Source organism: Lepus europaeus, chromosome 10 (genome assembly GCF_033115175.1).
Source record: "Lepus europaeus isolate LE1 chromosome 10, mLepTim1.pri, whole genome shotgun sequence".
Taxonomy (NCBI): Eukaryota; Metazoa; Chordata; class Mammalia; order Lagomorpha; family Leporidae; genus Lepus; species Lepus europaeus.
The window spans coordinates 67,042,961-67,058,248 of NC_084836.1; the positions used below are offsets into that span (position 1 = coordinate 67,042,961).

General features: G+C 41.1%; 1 protein-coding gene across 3 annotated transcripts in view; it reads left to right on the plus strand.

Moving 5' to 3' along the window:
* The window catches only part of LOC133768751 (cyclic AMP-dependent transcription factor ATF-7), a 111,706-nt gene that overhangs the window by 18,055 nt on the left and 78,363 nt on the right, over positions 1-15,288 (plus strand). For 2 of the 3 annotated variants that reach the window (XR_009867069.1, XM_062203567.1), the window contains exon 2: positions 10,883-10,951. Coding sequence is in view for 2 of the 3 variants with exons in the window: in XM_062203567.1 (XP_062059551.1) it covers positions 10,904-10,951 (48 nt within the window). In the remaining variant the exon portion in view is untranslated. Of the gene's footprint in view, positions 1-10,882; positions 10,952-15,288 lie in introns of those variants that run through there. The other variant, XM_062203568.1, reaches the window with a different exon arrangement.

Genomic DNA, 15,288 nt, shown 5'->3' on the forward strand with positions numbered 1-15,288 from the left:
TATCCACTGTTTAGTAAAACTTCAATCTACTTTGTTTTCTGAGGCTCACATAACCTGTATTATAATTCACAGTTTACATATTTATTGGAATCTTTTCCTTAAGTAAGTTTTCTGGAGCAGCACTGAGTATCCTGTGGAGAATAAAATCTCAAGACTGCTGTGGTGATCAGCATAGTTTTGGATTCTTTGTTTAGCAGCAGCTAAATTAGAGCCTGAAACTTGGTTTTCCAAGTTGTGTGTTTCATTTATTTATTTATTATATTTTATTGATTTGAAAGAGTTAGAGAGAGAGGTAGAGACAGAGAAAGAGATCTTCCATCCGCTGGTTCACTCCCCAGATGGCCACAATGGCTGGAGCTGCACCGATCCAAAGCCAGGAGCCAGGAGCCTCCTCTGGGTCTCCCATGCGAGTACAGGGGCCTAAGCACTTGGGCCATCTTCTGCTGCTATCCCAGACCATAAGCAGAGAGCTGGATCAGAAGAGGAGCAGCCAGACTAGAACCGGTGCCTATATGGGATGCTGGTGCTTCAGGTCAGGGTGTTAACCCACTGTGCACAGTACCAGCCCCCAAAGTTGTGTTTTCAGAAGAAAACTATTTGTATTTAATTTCTCTCTTTTTAGCATAATAAGGAAATAGAGTACATATAGCTCTGTTGGAGTGCCTGCCTAAATTTTTCAGCTTGTTTATATCTGAACTGAAAGTCATTCAGTATCTGTTAAGTTTGGTTTCAGCTCTCTATTCTGTTTGTGATGTGTGGCTGGAGCAATTTCTAGTTGTTTAATGCTATAAGTACGACTTTTTTAGGTAGCATTCTTGAGAGTCTAAAAATTGGTCCTCACAGGTAACAAAGGAAGAACTATCTTGAACTGCTTGGTTTACCCTCTATATCAATATGGTTAAATTTCCACCATGTCTTTGTATATGAAACTATGGAATTATGAAAACTTTTTTTTTTAATTTATTTATTTGAAAGGTAAAGTGACACAAAGAGAGGGCGAGACAGAGAGATCTTCCATCTGCTGGTTCACTCCCCAAATTGCCACAACAGCTGGGACTGGACCAGGCCAAAGGCAAAAGCCTGGAACTCCATCTGGGTCTCCCAGGGGCCCAAGAAGTTGGATCATCTTCGGCTGCTTTCCCGTGCTGCTTTCCCATGCAGGGAGCTAGATCAGAAGCAGAGCCGCTGAGACTCGAACAATATGGGATGCCAGCTTCAAAGACAGCAGCTTAACCCCCTATGCCACAACACTGGCCCCAGAAAGGATTTTTGATCTATTTTGAACTTAATTTGCCAATTTGATTTTTAAAGATGTATTCATTTATCTGAAAGGCAGAACTAGAGAGAGAGAGATCTTCCATCCGCTGGTTCACTCCCCAAATGACCACAATGGCTGGAGCTGGGCTGATCTGAAGCTAGGAGCCAGGAGCTTCCTCCCAGGTCTCCCATATGGCTGCAGAGGCCCAAGCACTTGGGCCATCCTCTGCTGCTCTCCCAGCCCATTAGCAGGGAGCTGCATGGTAAGTGGAACAGCCAGCCCAGACCCAGCACATATGGGATGCTGCAACTGTGGGCAGTGGCTTCACCCGCTACGCCACAGCACTGGCCCCATACTTTGTATAATTTTTAAATTTACTGTCTAGTGCTTCAGAAAAGTCTGACAGGAGCTGAACTCTGCCTTTCAAATAAATAAGTAAATCCTTTTTAAAAAGTGTCTGGCAGATATTGGCCTTTTTTAAAATTCAAAGATTTTTTTTCCAAAGACATGTTTTATAAATTCAAAGGTGTATTTTTATCAGATTAACATTCTTTTTTATTATTAGATCACATAATTTTTATTTATTAAAAGCAATGGATAGGAGTTGACACTGTGATGTAGTAGGTTAGGTCTCTGCCTGTGGCACCAGCATCCCATATGGGCACTGGTTCGTACCCTGGCTGCTCCTCTTACTATCCAGTTCTCTGCTTATGGCCTGGGAAAGTACTGGAAGCTGGCCCAAGTGCTTGGGTCCCTGCACCCATATGGGAGACCCAGAAAAAGCTCCTGGCTCCTGGCTCTCTTTGGATCTGCTCAGCTCCAGCCATGGTGGCCATTTGGGGAGTGAACCAGCAAATGGAAGACCTTCTCTCTCTTCTCTCTCTCTCTCTCTCTCTCTCTCTAACTGTGACTCTCAAAAAATAAACAAAATCTTTAGAAATAAATAAAAGCAATGTATAATCATTATAGAGACTGAAAAATGCTAGAGGTACAAAGGGAAAAATAAAATCACTCATATTACCATTATCCAGAGGTAACTATTAACATTTTTAACTTAATTCTTTCATCTTTTTCTATGCTTGTTATTTTGCTCTTTTTAACAGATTAAGAATTATGATTCATGTACATCTTTTGTTTTCATTCGGTGTATGGCATCTTTTCATGTCCTTAGTTTTCAAAATGTTATTCTGAACAGTTTAAATATAGTTCATTGTGAGGCAGTACTTTAATTTCTATTTAGCCATTCTTGTTAAACATTTATTTTACCACCTCTTCTTTTTTCAGTCAGAAATATGACTGTGATGAGCATTTTAATATATAAGTGGCCTGTGTTTCTGATTTTATCCTTAGAATAGTCCTAAAAGACGAATAATATGGGGCTGGCACTGTGGCGCAGGGGTTAAAGCCCTGGCCTGAGGCGCCGGTATTCCATATGGGCGCCGGTTCTAGTCCCGGCTGCTCATCTTCTGATCCAGCTCTCTGATATGGCCTGGGAAAGCAGTAGAAGATGGCCCAAGTCCTTGGGCCTCTGCACCCATGTGGGAGACCTGGAAGAGTCTCCTGGCTCCTGGCTTCGGATCAGCGCAGCTCCAGCCGTTGTGGCCATCTGGGGAGTAAACCAGCGGATGAAAGACCTCTCTCTCTCTGCCTCTCCTCTCTCTGTGTAACTGACTTTCGAGTAAATAAATAAATCTTAAAAAAAAAAAAAGACGAATAATTTGTTCAAAGAATATAAAACATTTTTAAGACACTTAATATAAATATCGTCAAATTGATTTCCAAAGATTATTCAAATATGTACTCCTAAAAGTACCATATAAAGGTGCAACTGCCCCCCCCCCTTTGTTTGAGAGAGAGAGCCCGAAAGAGAACTCTCACCTGCCGATTCACTCCCCAGTTGTCCACAATGGCTGGGGCTGGATGGGGACAGAAGCCAAAAGCTGGAAACACTATCCAGGTTTCCTAACTGAGTGGCAGAAACCCAATTACTTGAGCCATTATCACTATCTCTCAGGGTCTGCATTAGCAGGAAGCTGGAATCAGGAGCCAGAGCCTGGAATTAAACCTAGGTACTGGAGTCTTTTTTTTTTTTTTAAAGATTTATTTTATTTATTTTAAAGACAGAATTATAGAGAAAGGCAGAGAGAGAGAGAGAGGTCTTCCATCCGCTGGTTCACTCCCCAGATGGCCGCAACGGCCGAAGCTGAGCCGATTCAAAGCCAGGTGCTTCTTCCGGGTCCCCAACATGGGTTCAGGGGCCTAAGGACTTGGGCCATCTTCTGCTGTCCCAGGCCACAGCAGAGAGCTGGATCTGAAGAGGAGCAGCCAGGACTAGAACTGGCGCCCATATGGGATGCTGGCGCTTCAGGCCAGGGATTTAACCTGCGCCACAGCACCGGCCCCAGTACTGGAATCTTAACACTTGATCTGGGAATATACATCTTTTTTTTTTTAAGATTTATTTATTTGAAAGGCAGAGTTACAGAGAGGCAGAGAGAGAGAGGTCCTCAGTCTGCTGGTTTACTCCCCAAATGACTGCAATGGCCGGAGCTGGGCTGACCTGAAGCCTGAAGCCAGGAGCCAGGAGCTGGGAGCTTCTTCTGGGTCTCCCATGTGAGTGGCAGGGGCCCAAGGACTTGGGCCATCCTCTCCTGCCCTCCCAGGTCATGGCAGAGAAGGTAGATTGGAAATGGAGCAGCTGGGACTCGAACTGACGCCCTTATGGGATGCTGGCACTGCAGGTGGCAGCTTTACCTCTTTTACCTGCTAAGCTCCACAGTAGCACCAGCCCCTGAATATACATCTTAATAGCTGTGACTAAGGCTTTGTTTTCAAGGTCTGATTTAGAGTTAACTTCTTAAATACATCCCTCTTTTCAATATTTAGCACACTAACCAAAAAACTTTAAAGCTTCTTTTATGTTACTTGAGTGGTAAGTAAAGCTGGAATTGGTTGAAGGTAGTCATATAAAGAACCTTGGGTGCAAAGTAATCATAAGTGCATATTTAAAATATGTCTTAAATATGTATAGCCTTAAATATATAAATACTTGCATAGCAAATATTTTGTAGATCCGGGAGCTTTCTGCAAAACTTGAAATATCAGGTTGGATATCAACTCTGAATGCTTATTAAATAGTAGATCAATAAACATTGATTGAGTATGTGCTGTTATGAGAGGAAATACTTCCTGAAGTTTTCACATAGGTCTCTGTAGTCCACCCTGTTTCCCTTACCCCGCCCCCTCCACTTTTAAGATTGACTTATTTGACTTATTTACTTGGAAGGCAGAGTTACAGGTAAGGGAAAGACAGAGAAATCTTCCATCTGCTGTTTCACTCCCCAAATCCCAAATGGCTGCAGTGGTCAGGGCTGGGCCAGGCCAAAGCCAGAAGCTTCATCTGGGTCTCCCGCGTGGTTGGCAATGGCTCAGGCACTTCGGACATCTCCTGCTGCTTCCCAGGTTCATTAGCAGAGAGCTGGGTCAGAAGTACAGCAGCTGGAACATGAAGTGGTGCCCATATCGAATGCACGCATTAGAGGCAGTGGCTTTACCCTCTGCATTGGAACACCAGTCCTCTCATTCCTCTTTTGATCCCAGATAATGCAGCCCTTACCTTTTTAGTCATGAAATTAAAGTAGCCCTCTGTTAATCACTAACACATCACCATTTCATTTATTTAATAGTAATCATCTACTCTTTATCTAAAATTATTTTATTTACTTGCTTGTCTTATTTTTTTTTTTTCCTTAGAATGTAAATGAGCTCAATGAGGGCCAGAGACCTTACCAAATACCTGGGGCTTAGAGTATATGGTAGGCATTGAAAAAATTATTTGGTGAATTAAAAAAATTATTTTTTAAATGTTTTATTTTGTTCATTCATTCTTTTAATTTAAAAAGCAGAGAACAGATTATCTTCTGTCTGCTGGATCATTTCCCAGATACCCATAACAGCCAGGCTAGGCTAGGCTGAAACTAGGAGCCAGGAACTCAGTCTGGGTCTACCATGTGAGTGACAGGGACCCAAGTACTTGAGCCATCAACCGTTGTCTGCCAGGGTGCACATTAGAAGGAAGTAGTGTGGGAAATGCTGGAGCCAGGGCTGGAACCAGGCATTCTGATGTGAGAGTGGGTGTCCCAAGTGGCGACTTAATCATTGTGCCAAACACCTGCCCTGAGTTAACGAATTTTAAAACTGATGCAGGCCATAGTTGTGGCACTATGGGTTGAGCCACTGCTTCATCTCCAGCATGCTTTATCAGAGCACCTGTTCTAGTCCTGGCTAGTCCACTTCTAATCCAGCTTTCTGTCAGTGTAACTGGGAAGGCAGAAGAAGGTGACCCAAATGCTTGGGCCCTTACCACCCATATGGGAGACCCAGATGGAGCCCTGTCGCCTACTTCAGCCTGGCCCAGCCCCAGCCTTTGCATCCATTTGGGGAATGAACCAGTGGATGGAAGATCTCCTGTCTCTCCATTTCTGTCACTCTGCATTTCAAATAGATACATCTTAAAAAAAAGAAAATATGTTTGGAGCTATCAATAAAACTGTATTTTAAAAAATAAAACTGACAATGTGTTTGATACAAAAAGTAAGTTGTGATTATTAATTTTAAACTCTCATTGTTAAATCTTTAATTGACTCAACCACCTCGGGTTTTTTTTTTTTTTTTTAAGAATTCTTTTTTTTTTTTTTTTTTTTTTTTTTATTTGACAGGTAGAGTTATAGACAGTGAGAGAGAGAGACAGAGAGAAAGGTCTTCCTTCCATTGGTTCACCCCCCAAATGGCTGCTACGGCCAGCGCTGCGCCGATCCAAAGCCAGGAGCCAGGTGCTTCTTCCTGGTCTCCCATGCGGGTGCAGGGGCCCAAGCACTTGGGCCATCCTTCACTGCCCTCCTGGGCCACAGCAGAGAGCTGGACTGGAAGAGGAGCAACCAGGACCAGAACCCAGTGCCCATATGGGATGCTGGCACCGCAGGTGGAAGATTAACCAAGTGAGCCACAGCACCGGCCCCAAGAATTCTTTTATTTATTTGAAAGAGTTACAGAAAGAGAGCCAGAGAGAGAGGTCTTCCATTTCGCTGGTGCACTCCCCAAATGACCGCCACGGCCAGAGCTGAGCTGATCCGAAGCCAGGAGCCAGGAGCTTCTTCCAGGTCTCCCACACAGGTGCAGCGACCCAAGCACTTGGGCCATCTTCTACTGCTTTTCCAGGCCATAGCAGAGAGCTGGATTGGAAGAGGAGCAGCCGGGACTTCAAGTGATGCCCACATGGGATGCCAATGCTGCAGGCTGGGGCCTTTACCCACTGCACCACAGCGCCGGCCCCAGTGTTTTTTTCTATACTTTGGAGTTGCCAATGAAAGAATTTGATAAATACCCATAGACAGTAAGAGAAATCGCCAAGGTTCTAACTTATATCTACACTGATCAACCTCTACCTAATTGATCTTGCACTTTAATCCATAATTATTTTTTTAAAAAGATTTAATCATTTATTTGAAAAGCAGAATTACGGAGAGAAAGAGAGAGACAAAGAGAGAGTTATCTTCCATCTGCTAATTCATTCCCCAAATGGCTGCCATGGCTGGGGCTGGGCCTGGACAAAGCCAGGAGCCTGGAATTCTGTCCTCTATGTGTGCAGGGTACAAGTACTCGAGCCATCATCACCGCTTTCCCAAGTGCAGTAGCAGTGAGCTGGATGGGAAAAGAAGCAGCTGGGACTTGAACTGGCACCCATCTGGGATGCCAGCATCACAGACCATAGCTAACCTGCTGTGCTACAATGCTGTCCCCAAGCCATATTTAACCTGACTTCTCTCATGCCAGATAAGTGAAAGATTGTTTTCTTGGCAAGGACTTACTGCTTTTAGTTTAATGTCCATTTTTGCCTGGCAGTTAATAGTTCCTTTGTAGTGTTTTTCAAATCAAGGAATGATGGCCAGTTTAAATTCCTTCTGGATTTTCATTAACCTTTGATAATGATGGTGTGTATACATCCCTACTTTTTAGACCTATCCATGTCTGCTTTTTGTCATTAGGTTCCTAACAAAAGACCCCTAAATGTGTTTGTACATAGTTTTTATTCCTTTCTTAGAGCTGAGCTTCTTATTAATGCCATTTGATTACTAGAGAAATACATCACAATGGGTTTTGTAGCTCTCAGCGACAGACTCCATCCTCGTCCTATAACAATATATAAATCAATAGATGCATAGAGAAAGAATATTTTTTTACTTGCATGTTGACTATTTTAGAATCTACCTTTGGCTCTGAAAAAAAAACCTGATTTTGGGGAAATAATCTCAACTATTAAAAATCAATTCCTAAACCTTGAGTTTTCTTAACCTCTCTCCCAGTCAGTATTCAGATAACTTTCTTTTGAGTAAACACTGATTTTTATCATTTGTGCATTCTGGTCACTGTGCATTCACGAGCCTTTCTCTCCGCGGAGCTTGGTCCCTAGGACAGGCTTTTAGTGCATCTTTGTTTTCCTGTACTAAGATCCTTGCTGAAAGCATCTCACTTACCCTTGCCACTGCCTCTAAATGTGTGTTTCCCTCTTCTGCCATTTTCTGTTTAGTTCTGTAAAATGCTTGTGTTTCATCCTGAAGAATGGATAGAGAGGGAAGTGACACACAGTGAATGCCATGCCCACACACGGGATCTACTTGTCAAGTAGTACAGGTGCAAGTGAGTTGTGAGTTAAGTTCCAGTGAGTGGCAACGTCGTTATTCAGGATTCACTTTTTGTCTCAGCCTGGTTATACTCCAGAAATATGTTACTTTTTGTTTTGAAACAGCAGCAGTTTGACCTGTCTGGTGATTTAAGATGCGTTTAAGTGTTAAATAGAAATAAGCAATGACATTCTTTATTTGTAGCAATGGATGCAGCAGACTGGAAGTGAATTTTTTTTAAGGTATTTGTTAGCTGAAAATTTTTTTAATGGGAAGATATCATTCTTATTGTTAAATATTTAAATTTTTTAAAAAGACAAAGCATTTTAAATTGGAAAAAAAATTAAAAATAAGAGTGGTAGAAATTACAAGGTGCAAGAGATTGAGGGAATGATTTAAGAACAATTGTGGGTATTTAAGAGAGAGACCCTTTTTTCCTTCTATTGTGATCTCATTCCCTTTAGTGAAAATGGTAAAACAAAGGCCACCAAATTGGGAAGGAAGCAGGAAATCCTAGTAAGTGGATGTCAGTTGAATATTTAAGAGCAATGAAAATGCTTACTTCTGTTAGATTTTTATGCTTTTTCTCCCTCATTTTTTTTTTTTTTTTTAGAAAGGCATAGTTCTTCACCTCTATTTTCTGATAAAGATGCCATTACATAAAATTTGGAAGCCATATATTGTAATGTGATTGTGCAAGCCAAGTTAAATTTTGAATTTTGTAGTTTGAGGAACACCGTTCCAGAATTTATTTAATCACTTTCTGTACCAGTTCTGCCTCACATCTCAGTGGAAACCCTTTCTTGCCTCAAAATAGGTAGAAAATGAGAACCAAGGTAAAAGTAAAAGATCCTCCTAGGCCCTTGTGTTTTGTCTATTCTAGTCCTTATAGTTTACTTCCTGGTTGAAAATGCATTAAATAAAATCATCATTTTAGGAAAAATAGGTTCTGGGTTTGGGAAGTGAAATTATCTCAGCACAACAGTTAGGAATTTTTCTGGAGAGGAATTGCTTTCCACAAAGGCTCTGTGTTTTCAGCCATAATGGCTTTGGTGTTTGTGTTTATTTACTTGGTTTTTGTTTTGTTTTGTTTTGTTTTTGGCACTGTGTTGAGGTTCTAGAAAGTGCTAAAAAATCATTGTGCATTTAAAACAAACAAACCAACCAGAAAACCCCCTTGCCCTGGGGCCGTGTGAAGAAGAATGAAGCTCTCATTTCCCAGTACCCAATCATCAGCTTGAGCTAGCCTCTCCTAGGAACAGAATTTATTGAAGCAATTTATCCTGGCTAAATGTGATATAAATCTGTGTACACGTGTGTACATACAGGCTCTTTCCATTACAGCAATGCTGCAGCGTCGGTTTCCTTCATAGTTAGACCGTGTTCCCGTCATGCTGAAAGATGACCAAAAAGCCCCTTCTATTTTATGGGGCACCCCACAATTTTAAACACCGATTAGTTCTGGAATTACTGATTAGACAACCAGAAATACTGGTTTCTAACCCCAGAGTGAGTCCTAAGAGAGTAGAAGAGATGTTACCTAACTACTCTCTGAGTTTTAAGCATGGTTTTTCGATTACCAGGTTCATTCTAGCATATGAACATTTTATTTTAACATCGGCCTGAGATTGGCCTGACATTTCCGAGACACAAATTTTAAATTTGGTTTCAGTTCTGAAGTTATGTCTAGGCTTATTCAAATCGTGGTTTCTCTCTCATCTTTCTTGTTCGTATTCTTTTGGATACCTTTCTATTTTATGGAAGGAAGGCTATTTGAAAAATATCTTTTAGGAGTTTATTCTGTGTAAAATTATTTTTCCTCCCATGTTGCCCCATTTTCCTCTTCTACCCTTCCAAAATGCTGTTTATCTTTTGGGAATATTTTATCTGTGATTTGCATTCTAAACCGTACTATCTCTATCTCTATTTTTATTCCTACTTGGAATATGAGAAATTTCCCCCAGCACATTGAGATTGGAATTACTATTCTTTGATGAAGAATTTCGATCAACATTTCAAGAGTTCAGCTTGGATAATTTCAAAAACAGTATACATTCTATGAAATTCTTCAGAGAAATCGAGGGGATGGGCAGTGATGCCTTTTAGTGTCATTTCTTTATCCCCTGCAGCAGCGCACATCTGTTGGCTGCAGTAGAGCAGCCGAAGAACCCTGGCCGAGAGCAGCACAAACAGCCGGAACATATTCACCCAGTAAACCCCCAAAGAGTCGACATTTGTTTTATTGCTGCTTTTAAAAACCTCGCCATAAATAGAATCGGGGAGGGGGGGAGGGCACCAATATTTCTCCATTTGCCACAGACGATTGGTGGGGGGAGAAGGAGGCTCCCAGTGGGGAGAGGAGGTTTTTATTTTTATTTTTTTATTAATGAAAATCATTTCCCATGTAGCCCAATAGGATGGGTGCTTTGTTTTCTTTGGCAATAATCTGGGATAAATGACCCTTGCCAACAGTCTCATAGTTTATCCACCAGGGAGCCAGATTATAGCCCTGTAAAATGGAGCACCCCTCCTATAATCCCTTAATTAATTAAATGACAAATTTTGGTCTTCTCTAGGTTAGAAATATGGCTTCCGCATTGAGCGTTCAGTGGATTTATTGACATAGGGAACTGCACTGGTTGTAATTCAGCAGACTGGAGAAGTGTGTTGTATACTGTAGCAGAAAGAGGGAAAACATAGCAAAGGTTGAAATTCCTCAACTATTTAGGTCAAAATTTTTCTAATTAAAAGTTTCAATTGAGGCGCAGTGGATCATGTGCCACCTGTCTAATGGGTCTCCCCAAAGAAGCCTGTGTTTACAGCTCTGATAGATGGCATTCCTGGAACACCTGTTTCTAGGCTTGATATTTTTGAAGCACTGTTTTTTTTTTTTTTTCTGCTCTAGCGTATTTAACATAACTTTTCCCTACCTCCCACTCCTCAGCTCCGCTCTGCTATATGAAATATGGGAGACGACAGACCGTTTGTGTGCAATGCCCCGGGCTGTGGACAGGTACGTTTACAATATACTTTATTGTGAATGTCTCGTTGTGAATCAAAGTGGCTGTTTTATCACTAAGGCAAAGAGTTTAAAGCCGGTGTTTTACGTGATCACTGGAGGTAATCAGATCAGAGGATTTGCAGTGTGTAAATCCAAGTTATGAGGAGGTGTAGGCACTCTACCATAATGAAATCTGCCTTGCTCTCTGCCATATTATTCTACTAGTGGTGTTTGTTTCCTGGCACATAGTGTTGAAGAATACATGTTGCTCTCTCCTCCATTCTAAAGCGATCCATCTAAATACAAAGCAAGTTTAGAAATATCTTCTCCTCAACCTTCATGGATATAAAAGTCAGTTGAACACAGTTGGAGAAGCAGCTGAGGATGTATCCATTCATTGTGAACCCCAATTTGTCAGAGTCTATTTGGATTTTTTAAATAATAAGAAAAAATGTTTCCTTTGACTGTTGATCCAGAAAATTACTGTTAACAGCTAAGGCAGATACCTATTTAGGAAAGAAAAATGCAATATAGAACCTGAGCTCTCACAGCATTACATAAACATTTTCCCTAAGTGATGCCATGAAATGCCTTGTTCTCTGTGTGTCGGCTGCTATGTAATTGTTTGCATATGTATACATCATGTCAGGTATTTTTCATCATATGTTTTTAAGTGACTTTATTGTAATTGCTTTTTTTTTTCATTTTATACATTCTTAACTCTTTTTTCCAGACTGTCTCCTATTGCCATGTTCCACAAAGGATGAAAAAATGAATTCAAAGAAGGTTTTAACTGCCTTCATTAATTCATTTTATAGACCCTGAAGGGTTGGCTTTCAGCTCAGTAAAGAAATGTCATGTGACTGTCTAGTGACACTTACTGGTGGTATGTGATATTGCAGACTAGTTCTATTAAACATTGTCGTGGCTCACTAGGCTAATCCTCCGTCTTGCGGCGCCGGCACACCGGGTTCTAGTCCCGGTCAGGGCACCGATCCTGTCCCGGTTGCCCCTCTTCCAGGCCAGCTCTCTGCTGTGGCCAGGGAGTGCAGTGGAGGATGGCCCAAGTCCTTGGGTCCTGCACCCCATGGGAGACCAGGAGAAGCACCTGGCTCCTGCCATCGGATCAGCGCGGTGCGCTGGCCGCAGCGTGCTACCGCGGCGGCCATTGGAGGGTAAACCAATGGCAAAAGGAAGACCTTTCTCTCTGTCTCTCTCTCTCACTGTCCACTCTGCCTGTCAAAAAAAAAAAAAAAAAAAAACATTGTCAATACTTAGACAAAAGAGCTAAGTTCCAGAGATTCCTAAGAATTGGAATTTGAGAAACAGATGAGGTGGAGGAGGTGGTTGACAAGGAATGGACCGAGGAAGATCATTCCAAATTCTAATAAATGCTGAAAATTTCAGCAAAGGTGCTATCAGGGCCATTGTACACTGCAGGATTCTGCATCCTAAGGTATATTTCTTTCATTGGCAAAGTTTTCAACTTTATTATTAACTGATTCCTTATGTGGTTTATATTATATTTTATATATCTACAAAATAATCCAGTTGAGAAAATGGAGTGAATTTGTTTCACTTTTCAGGTAGTCTTATTAAAATACATATCTGAAATGATTTTTCTAAATTTTTGTATTTGAATTTGATAATATTATTTACTGTGACTCCCACATCTGGCACTCTTTTCACTTCTTTACTTGAAAACTATACATTTTTGTGAAAGGGTTTATTTTTCCTATTCTTACCAGTGCTTTCCTTCACTTATTGTTTAAACTCCTTAACTTCTATACCCCTTTATATGTGCTTAAAACCACCCAGACAAGGACTTCTCAAAGAAATAAAAATAGGAATATACAAGAAATAAGGAAAAACATCTCTAGCTCCTTCAGGAAGATACAAGTCACATCTCTGCAGCTGCTTTGTCAAAAGAGTAGCACTTACTTTGTGAGGTTTCGGAGATTGCAGGAATCTGTGAAATTTATGTTTGTTTCTTTGTTTTTGTTCTGCTTACCACCACCACCCCCCGCCCAAGTAGGAAACAGTAGGAACTTTTTACTTTGGTTCCTCCCTGCATTGTTGAGTTCTGTTTGCCTAAGCCTTTCCTTCCCCTTCTTTTTCCTCCCATTTCTGAATTGTTTGTAGGTTGGTTATTAGGATTCATTATAGCCTCTGGCTTAGGTCTTGAATGCTGTTTTTCCCTCAGGGAGAGAGTGAATGTAGAACTCAGGGAGGTTACCACTCTCTTTTGGATTCAAGTTACTTTAATTAAAAAAAGAAAAAAATTGGTAGCTACAGCTTAATACTTTTTAGGTTTGACTTTTTAGATAATGTGATTCTCTGCCTCCTTTGTATGTAAGAACTTTATGGTCAGGTGAGCCAATAGTTCTCAAGTTATATTCAGTCTTCTTCCAAGTTCCTCCCAAAGCCTGTTAACAAATAACTTAAGAGTGGGGTCCTTATAAGGTTTACTTTATGTCATATGAAATAGAGAAAACCCAGCAGAGAAGATAAATTAAGTGAAGTTAACTGCCCTTGGTCTGTCATCCAGCTTCCTTACGTCTCTGGAGAATGGTTTCATTCTGGAGCTCCCTTGAGACCTTTAAGCTATTTATAATCAACTTGTCATTGCCTCTAATTCTTCATCCCAGAAATGATAGAATAGTAAAAAGGCTATGTATGTCCCAGGAGGGGTAATAAGGACCATGGTAATTTTTGCGAGACATATTTGGAACCTACCATAGCAGTCTCAAAAAGCTCAGTGGCTTCTATCTACCAGGTAGAGGAAGAAGGAATGAAAGCAAATTACAGTTCAGGAGACTGTGTTACAAAGCAAAGAAAGATCAGAATCTTGGATTATTTCAGTATCTTTTGTTGCCTGCATAGACTTTACCTAGTGTACCTCTAAACTCAAACCATCCTATGCCTTAGTGTTAAAGGAAGGTGGAAGGAAAACTTACCCAAAATAGACTAGTGGGTTATGCTCTCCACTATATAATCAAAACCACCAGGCTTTCAATAGAGACGTAAACATGTTTTGGTTGCTAGGTCTTTAATGGCTGTTATTTTTGGATTCTGTTCATGATCCATTTCCCAACAGTTAGTCTGATGTGACACAGCTGAGTGCTAAATATGCTGCATGTACTTTTAAAAAAAGATGGCTGCTGAAGGTTGTAGTGTCTACATTCTTACCAGAAAAGACAGGTGCTACGGTTTCTTAGCCCTCTTATTATTTTCTTCTGTTGAGAGTTTCTCATAAAGAAGATCTTGGGGAAAGCAGTGTTCCTGCTAAGACGTCTCTATGGAATGTGGGTAGAAGAGTGGTTAGTAGAGCTGCCTCCTGAGAACAGGTCACTGTTGTGAAGGCAACAGTGCCCCAGACACCCTTTTGGCAGAAGACTGGTTGAATTCGAGCTGTATGCATTTTGGAATGTTTATGACATAGCATCTATTTAAAAACATGATGCCTATAAAATGCTGTTTCCTCTATGATAATAGAAATACAAGGGAACTTCAGAAAGTTGGTGGGAAAATGGGATTAAAAGATATGTGTATTTTGGTGCAAAAATTTTTTTTAAATAAATGCAGATGGGAGTCATCAGAAAGGTCATGGAAAATGCATATTATGAAAAACCATGGTCTTTTGTTTGTTTTGTGACAAAACAGTAACAGAGAGAGAGAGAAGAGAGAGAGAGAGAGAATCTCCCATCTGCTGATTCATCTCTCAAATGCCTGCAATGCCTGGGACTGGGTCAGACCAAAGACCAAAGCCAGGAACTAGGAACTGAATCTGAGTCTCCCACGTGGGTGGAAGGGACCCAGCCATCAGGACGGCCTCCCGGGATGTGCATTATCAGGAGGCTGGAATCAGGGATGGAGCTGGAATTCGAACATACACTTAGATTTTTAATAACCTATGGGGAAACTTTTAATTGAATAAAGTTGTTCTAGGGGCCAGGCTTGTAGCACAGCAGGTTAAGTCACAGCATCACTTATGGGTGCCAGTTCAAGTCCTGGCTGCTCCACTTCTGATCCAACTCCTGGTGATATGCCTAGGAAAGCCGCAGCAGATGGCCCAAATGCTTGAGCCCCTGCACTCCTACATGGGAGACCCTATCATTGTGGCCACTTTGGAGTGAAGCAGCAGATGGAATATCTCTCTCTGTCTCTGTCTCTGTCTCTCCCTCTCTAACTCTGCCTTTTCAAATAAACAAAATCTTTTCTAAAAAAATCCACCCTGCAGCATATTTTAAAAAAATTGTTCTATTATATATGGAGACAGGAAAAAATATTATCTTCTGTCTTTAATATTGAATTTGACATGTTATTTTATGTGGATAAAGTGGCATGAC